Source organism: Balearica regulorum, chromosome 4 (assembly GCF_011004875.1).
Source record: "Balearica regulorum gibbericeps isolate bBalReg1 chromosome 4, bBalReg1.pri, whole genome shotgun sequence".
Taxonomy (NCBI): domain Eukaryota; kingdom Metazoa; phylum Chordata; class Aves; order Gruiformes; family Gruidae; genus Balearica; species Balearica regulorum.
In genome coordinates, this window is record NC_046187.1 from 73,508,613 (window position 1) to 73,516,761 (window position 8,149).

The window sequence follows — 8,149 nt, forward strand, 5'->3', positions numbered from 1 at the left end:
CACGGTACAATGGCTGGGTGCAAACACCGACGCTGGGATCCCTGTGCCGCGGCGTTCCCGGGGAAGGGTGCCTTCAGCACACACCGCAGCCTGTGAGGCTTCACTTGCTTGCAGAGAGCAATCCGAGACTGCGTCCTTTCCTCACCCGAAAACTTGGAACCCTTCTCACTTCTGAGTCATTAATACTTTTAACCCCTCGCAACCTGCCGAATGGCACAGCCCCAAAATCTCACAGATGCTAAACGTGTAAGCACATGGTAATTGTGTTTGCATACAGTTCTGCACGATAAAGAAATCTCTTTCCAAGTTTTAATATAACCTTTTTATTTAACCAACTCTTTATCTTCCCCTGCTTTCTGGATTTGAGAAAGCAAGGCCAGCACACAAGACCTACATCCCCCTCTGCAATAAATACCACACCTTTTTAGATGAATCTATCTGAAACTGAAGCAGTTACTGGATAAATGTTTTCTTATTTGACTGTGCTGCTATTCTTCAAAAAAAAAACCAAAAAAACCAAACCCAAACAAAACAAAACGAAACTTTGTTACATTGTGTAACTTGAGTGTCACAGCAAAAAAAAATAAAATAATTGATTTAACTACCTGGCTAGTCCCTATCCACCTGAACACGACAACCCCCCAGACAGCCTATCAGAATAATAGGACAGGTTTACGTCTGATTACCTTTCACATTTTAACTACTAAGTTTACCAAAGGTTTTACTCAGCCCGTATCTCACAGTTCTTGTTTGCTTTTGATATTACAGAAACTTCCTGGTCATTCAAGCCAAGGAGCAGATACTTTAGGGGTAAGCACACCAGGAATACCGCATTCACCACAGGAATAAAAGCCCTTCTTCACACATCCAGGGCTTTAAATCATATCTAGGGCACTTGGCAACCTGAGCTGTGAGCGTATCGGAAAGGGGGCACCGGGACAGTCAGCTCTACTTCAGAGAAAAAGTAAATTTTTTTACACGATCACCAGGTAAACAGCCAAAAGAGGGGCAAACAGTAAACTGATAAGCTATGTAAGAGGCCAAGGAAAAAAATTCAGGGTGTAACAAGGTATTTTAAGGCGCTTTCGGCATCGTACGTGTCTTCAGACATGGTTTTAGCCCAGTGTTTGCATAGGGGGTGCTATCGGATTTACTCCTCCTAAGAGCCGGGACTGCCCGCTTTCACATACCATGAATGGCTTTGCTGAACCGCAGTCCCATTTGCTGAAAAATAAAAAAAGGAGGTATGGCAAATTTTTACCAAGCCACCATCCTTTCTGGCATCCAGCCTGGTACGTTGAGGAGAATAAAGTTCATTAACTAACCAGTATTAAGAGAGTCAAAACGGCAAACACTGAAACAGCTCCATCAAACCATAATGGCTTGGATGGTGCTGAGTCAGCAGGCGATTTCAAGCCGCTTGGTTTTAAGGGTTAGAAAAAAGAAGAAACAGGTATGCAGAGCCAGACAAACCCCCAGGACACAGGAAAAGTTATAAGCACACAGCACACTAGGAAAAAGAGAAAAGTATTCAAACAGGGAAACAGAATACAAATTAAGTTGGTTTAATTGATCGTCTGTGTATTGGGTCCAGCCTTGCTGGGAAAAAGCTGTCCAACTGGGGAGGGAAGTTTTAGTAAAAATACTGGAATTTGTAACATTCCTGGTCGTTCTACTCCACATACACTAAAAATTGCCAAAAGCTAAACTGTGAGGACAACGCAGCCCCTTCTCCACGTATTCTGAAGCCTCCGAGCTCACGTCCCGGCGCCTGCGCTGGTCCTACACACTTCAGTGACCAGCCAGAAAAACCTAGCGGCAGGCCATGCCCTAACCTTAGCTGAAATTAAGGTTCAGCTAATGCTTTCAGTCAGCTCTGTTTGCCAGCTGACAGATCACTGTCAGAAACGTCTTGGTCAAACCCTTTTGTAAACTGGAAATTTTAACTGCTCAGAAACTGGGGTGATTCTCTATCTTTTAGGGTCTGTAACTGAAACGGCAGACATATGCAGTAGGTTTTCAGGGAGGACAGCTTTCTGAGCAGATAGTTGGATATCAAAGTTCACCTTTATTCACCATACTTTAAGAGGAAAAAAAAAAAAATCCAGCCTTATAGAGGGGAAAAAAGCCCTCCCCTGGTTTCATGTGAAACTTCAGCTTTGTCCAGGCAGCAGACTGGGTCCCACTGCATGGAAATGGTCCTGATGTAGCAGAGATGCAGCAATCAAGACTTTTTTAGTGTTCTAACTTGAAAAACCACGCTCAGGCAGGCTTTGGGACCGGTACGCTTTCCTGAACAGCTCTGAAGATTTGTTGGACGAAGTCGTAAAAGTTAACATGCTGGTCAGAGAGGCTTACTTTAATTGCATGATTTAATTAGCAGATCAACACTTCGCTAGACAATTTTCAGATCTACTTTCATCACATTCCCTACTCAGTGGTTGTTAATAAATTAAAAGAAAAAAATCCTTAGATTTAATTGGAATGACCCTTGTCAATATGCATAGAAGACGTGAAGTTATAGAGCTAGTATCGAATTCATTAATAAGTCTGTCTCTGCACTGGAACAGACTTTCTTTCTGGTTTGCTATTTGTTAGGTAAGAAATAGATTATTTTTTTTAAAAAAAGCCATATTTCATCATCCTCTTATTTTATTGCCCAGTAAAATATGCTAGTCTCAACATTAAAGACTCAATTAGCTTTTTTGGCTGCTGCTGTTAATGAGAACAAATGGATCAACTTTTAATTTCAAAACTGTATCACTCAGAGCTGCCCACTGAATCTAAAGGGTTTCTGGTATCAGGCAGAAAAGTATGAAGAACTGTCAATATAATAATAATAATAATAATAATAATAATAATAATAATATAAGAGACACTTCTTAGAGTGTTTTAATGTGTAAAGCCCGAGGCCAGCCCCAGGAATGGCTGGTGCCATTTGGCACTCACTTCAATCCCCTTATAATTTCAGGGTGAACTTTGAAACGCTCAGATACACAAAGCGAAGCGACGCGGACTGCTGTACCCTACACCTTGGACCCTCCGCTGGGCGCATGTTGGAAGGCTACAAGAGCCCAGTTGCACGGAGAAAAACATCGCAACGAGTGCATCACCCGTTCTTTCCAAGCAGAAAAGTCACAGGAATTAGTACGTGCCCCCCCATTCAACTTAAAATCCCAAACCGGCACCTTTTCCATTCTTTTGGCTTGAAAACTGCCTGTGCAGTAACTCTGGGTGACAATTTGATTCCAGTGCCACACAAGGAAACTTCGGTTATTACTCCTGACAGACTGGGAGAGCTCTCCCCTTCCCGCACAAACCTGCTCAAACACTAGCAGCTCTCTATAAAACTCTTTCAATGCACACAGACAGCTTTAGCAGCTAACTAGTGCAATACAAATCGTAAGAAGCCCAGAAATTCCCTTTTTTGCGTATACCATATGCAGACAGACACACACAAACCAGCTACAGGAGACAGGCCGGTTATCAGAAGTTTTTAAAAGCAAAATGCTGCCATTTCAGTCGGTCTGCTCTCTAAGAAAACAGCCAGCGTTACTTGACATTCACAAATCGTACGAAGTAATATCTTTATCTGAATACTAATGCAAATTGGACGGGCTTTTTTATATTGATGTCTATTCTGTGGCTGCTGAATAGAGTGACCGCATGCTCGAGGCTGCAAAGGAGTTCACTGACCTCCCTAATCATCTCTGTCATAGCCCCTGAATGACATACACATTCAATCCTGCCTCGCCTGTCTACTTTCATTCATAAAAAAAAAAAAAAAAAAAGAAGAAGGGGGGGGAAATTTGACATTGTTCTTCCTGCAGCAGCCCCGAGAAAGGGAGAGAAGAGAAACTCAGCCCAGATGAGGCCCCTGGTGTTTTTAGTTTAGCTTCTATTCAGCAACAGCCCCGCCATCTGCCTCCTTCCTGCCAACAGCCGAACACCTCCCTGCGGAGATGTTAAAACCTGCACCCCCTCCACCTCCGCTAATAGCGAGTATTCATATTAGCAAACATACACATACCTCGAGAATGCCTCCCTTCAATGTGTGTTTTATGTAGCTGAGTATAGGCACAAAGCGGTAGCTGTTAGAGCCTTCTCAGCCCCGTGTGGAGAATTAGATCACTGGGGAAAAATCCTTCCAAGCCCCTTTATGGAAAATAAGGCCTTAGACTGTAAATGCAAAGCCCGGCGAACAACAACCCTCAGTAATGAGCCAATACCCCATGGCCCATTTGACTAGGAGAAAGAATTTGCTTTTTACCATTCAATTCAAAAAGACTGAAGAAGTAAAATGTGTTTTTACTTGGCTCTGAAGGTTTATATTCTTTACAGTTTCTTTTGCACAACCTTTTCCCCCCCAGGTCGGACGGGCAGCGGGTGCCCCCGTGCTGGCGGGGCTGCTGGCTTTGGCGTGGAGCTGGGTGAGCAGCGCCGGCGTCACGCTTCCCCACACACGTGGTCAGCGGTGGGAGAGCTGCCGGCATCGCAAAGCTCCCCCTGCCCTCACAGCCCCCCGCCTGCGGGAGCCTCCAGCAGCTCATAGTGATGGGGTAACCCACATTGCTGGGTGCTGGGACTAATAGGAGCCCTCTGCTCAGGGCCGAATCCTGCTCCCAGGACGCACAGAGGGGCTTTGACAGCAACACTTTTACTTTGGAGAAAGCTGACAGAGTGGTAAGAGAGCCTGTCCCGAGGATTTCCACCAGAGCCCCTGGAAATCCCAACCCGTCACTCAGCTCACAGACATCAGCAGGGGGACGCTTCCCTCAGTGCGACCTCCGGGTACGCCACTTGCAACAATTCAAACAGCATCCGAAAGCCGTAACGTGCAAAGGTGTCTCGGAGCACGGGAAGGGTTTAGCACCACTTGACCACATCATCAACCCCAACCTATGGGCTGAAGATGCAGGTGGAAACCCAGGGGACTGCTGAGGCAACCACTCACCCCCCGTGGGTTGCTGCCCACCCCCATGAGTTCAACTGTGCCCAAAGTGACAGCGCCAATACGTACTTCACGCTAAAATAGGGAGAATTAGGGACACCTCGTTTCTGCCGCTTCCCACCCGTGACCAGCGCAGGCGGCTCGCTTCCTCCCGCACACCGACCTCACCTGCTCTGACCAAGTCGCTGAATGTTGCCCCATAAATCAATTCTTTTGGCTGTGAAAAATGAGCCAAACGAGTTACACTAAGAATCTGGTGTTTTATTAGGACTTTCTTGAAAACAAAACCAACCCCCTGTGTGATTTATAGCTTTAACCAAAAGGGGTATGAAAGTAATGCCCCCACCCCCCAGCCTCCACGAAGCCCATTTATTCCCCTGTCACTTTTTTGGCAAACAGGCTTCAAACCCTTTCCTGAACAATGGAAACTTTCTGCCGGGTACATGCAATCTCGAAGACGGGGGGCTGCGAGGGGGCTCCCTTCCATTAAAGAGCTTTGAAAAATAAACAGGGACTCAGGTAGCAGCTGAGGCGTATCAGAGAGACACGACGTTTTAGACCCGCCGTATATATTTAAAAGAAAAAAACCCAACAAAACCAAACAAGTTTTGTCCGACGTGTTAACTTCTTTTCACTTGTAACTCCAGTGCTGGCACTCGAGGGGAGATCCCTCCTGGCTTCCCCGAAACGCTGGTCCCTTCCCCGCACAGCCGCACTTACTAAGCTGCGATCCAGCGTGTGCGCGCCCGGAGTTGCCCCAACTCCAGTTTTGCTCCCAAGATGTGGATGTAAATGACCCTCCCTTACTTTTCCCACCCGAACACAAACACACACACACACACACACACACAGAGCCAGAGCATTTCTGATGTGCGCTGAAGATGCGCGCTACACAGGCACGGAGGCATCTTTCCTTCCCAGCGCAGACACGGGTCAAACCCCGGGGGCTGCCCGTTCTGCCAGCGCTGAGAGAGGGCTCCTGGGAGACAGGGATCGTGCGAAAGGCAGTTTTTCACTCCAGGGCGCCTCTGCAGCTTGGCCGAGCCGCGCTGAGAGGAGGATCACCCCGGCCCGGCTGCCACCTCCCCGGCCCCGCGCGGTTTTTAACTCCCGCTCCGAAGACGGCTCCCGGCGGTCTCCATCCGCCCCCCTTCCACTCTCCGAGAGAAGGGGGCTCGCAGCGCTAAACCCGGCCCCCGCCGCCGGCCGATTCCCCCCACCCCGGTCCGAGCCGCAGCGCGGAACACGTGTGCGCGGCCGCGCAGCCTTACCTGCCGGCTGCCCGCCGCTCCTCTCCGCCGCCGCCGCCCCGCCGCCCCGCCGCCCCGCCGGCATCCCGCCGACGGCCGCCGCCAGGCACAGGCACCAGACGGAGCCCCAGGCCGCCCGCATGCCTCCGGCGCGGCGCCGGGGCAGCGCGGCCGCCGCCGCACCGCCCGCCTCAGACATCCCCCGGCCGCATGCTGCCGCCGCTCACCGCTCCGCTCCGCCGCCGCGCTGCCGGGAGAGGGAGAGAGGCGCTCAGGGGGAGGAGAAACCCCTCACCCCTGGTGCCGACACGGAGGAGAAAAAGGAAAAATAATAATAATAATAATAATAATAATAACAAGGAAAAATAATAGGAAAAGGGGGGAAAAAAGTGGTGGGGGGAGTAAAAAAGCGCAAGGGGACGCGCGCAGCCCGGGCGCTGAGCGGCGGCGGGGCGCCTACCTGCGCAAGCCCCGCGGCTGGCCGCGCACCGCGCATGGGGGAAGCGAGCGCGCCCGCAGGAGCCGCCGCCCGCCCTCCCGCCCGCCGCTGCGGCGCTCCTGCGTCTGCTCTGGGCGGTGCGGGCGCGGAGCCGGGCGGCCGCCGATGTCCCCGCCCGCCGGGCCGGGCCGCCCGCCCCGCCGCCCCGCCCCGCCCCGCCGCCGCCGCCGCGGGGGGCCGCTCCCACCGCCCGCTCCGCTCCGCGCCCGGCCCCCGGGGCTGCGCGGGGGGGTGGGGGGGGGGAAGGTCTCAGCCGGGAGGGGGAAGGGGACGGCCGGGTGCCGCTCGGGGCAGGCGGTGGATCAGGGGCTGCGCTCTCCCGCCAAGTCCCGGGGGTGAAGCGGGCACCCTTTTCCCATATATATGAGATTAAAGTTGGCTCGGAACGCCACGGCAGTGCTCCCATTGTGGCTCCAGAGTGGCATCGCGTGCCGCGAAACACACCCGTGTGTTTTCTTTTTCTGGCCCTGTAACTGCATTTTCTGAAAAGAGGCAGGGAAGGGGGATTCGCGGGTCGGGGGCAGCCCGTAAGCTGCATGCAAAGCTTTGGCTCAGCCTGAGGACTCCCACAGCAAAAGGGCAAGGCACCCACTCCCCGGCAGGGTTGCCACGCTGTACCCTGAGGTGAAGCCAGCAGCGTGCAACCCGCTTCGAGCACCCTGACTTCACCCACCAAACACCCAGAATCGCTGTGTTTTATTGATGGGAGGGAGCGATCACAGCCTCCACGGACTCTACATGTTTGCTGCCACTAACTGGACAAAGTACTTTAATAAAATCCGATTAAATGTCACTTGTATCTAGGTACGATTACGATGATCTAGTCCCTATCGTAGTTATGGTTTGGGATATTGTGGTCATCTCAGAGAACCCCGCCACAGCCGAGTTGCTTAAGTGACATGCATCAGTTATTGCCGAGAAGTCATCCGAGCTGCTTCGTACGGGGGAAGTCACAGCTCTGCTTTAATCCCCTTGACGTAGCAGCTCATTCACCGAAAATAGATGCAAATATTATCAGAGCTGAAAATATTCTGCATAGGGGGCCTCAAAACCCCAACCTGTATAAGAATCAAGCTGAGGTGGTTTGGGGTGGAGAAAAAGCCAGGGCAGTGTGGAGGTTTGGCTTTCAGCGAGGGCGTGCGGCGGGGATCGCTCACGGCCACCGTGGAGGGCTCGGAGTTCGAGCTGTTGTCGCTGCGACCGGGATCTGTCTTGACACCTTTATCAGGCACAGAGACTCTGACATCTCAATACTGTCGCATTGTGTGGGGAAGCATTGAGACGGGGCTGCGGCGAGGAAATCCTACATGTCAGTGGAGACCCTCGCCAGTGACACCATCAGTTTAAATGAAAACAATGGGGGGAAAAGCAGATATATAAATAAAATGCGGTTATTTCACCGTCACAGAGATGGCTTGGCAGCGTGTCAAACTGCACGATGTTTGCTCT

The 8,149-nt window shown here is 51.0% G+C and overlaps 1 protein-coding gene across 4 annotated transcripts in view; it reads right to left on the reverse strand.

The window, feature by feature from the left end:
* Positions 1–6,779, reverse strand: part of FGFR3 (fibroblast growth factor receptor 3) — a 55,379-nt gene extending 48,600 nt beyond the window's left edge. For all 4 annotated transcript variants that reach the window (XM_075752688.1, XM_075752687.1, XM_075752686.1 and 1 more), the window contains exons 1-2: positions 6,662–6,779; positions 6,223–6,448 (exon numbers count right to left, since the gene is read on the reverse strand). In XM_075752688.1, coding sequence (XP_075608803.1) covers positions 6,223–6,400 — 178 coding nt within the window. In that variant the 5' untranslated portion in view covers positions 6,401–6,448; positions 6,662–6,779. The remainder of the gene's footprint in view (positions 1–6,222; positions 6,449–6,661) is intronic.
* Between the last annotated feature and the right edge of the window lie 1,370 nt (positions 6,780–8,149).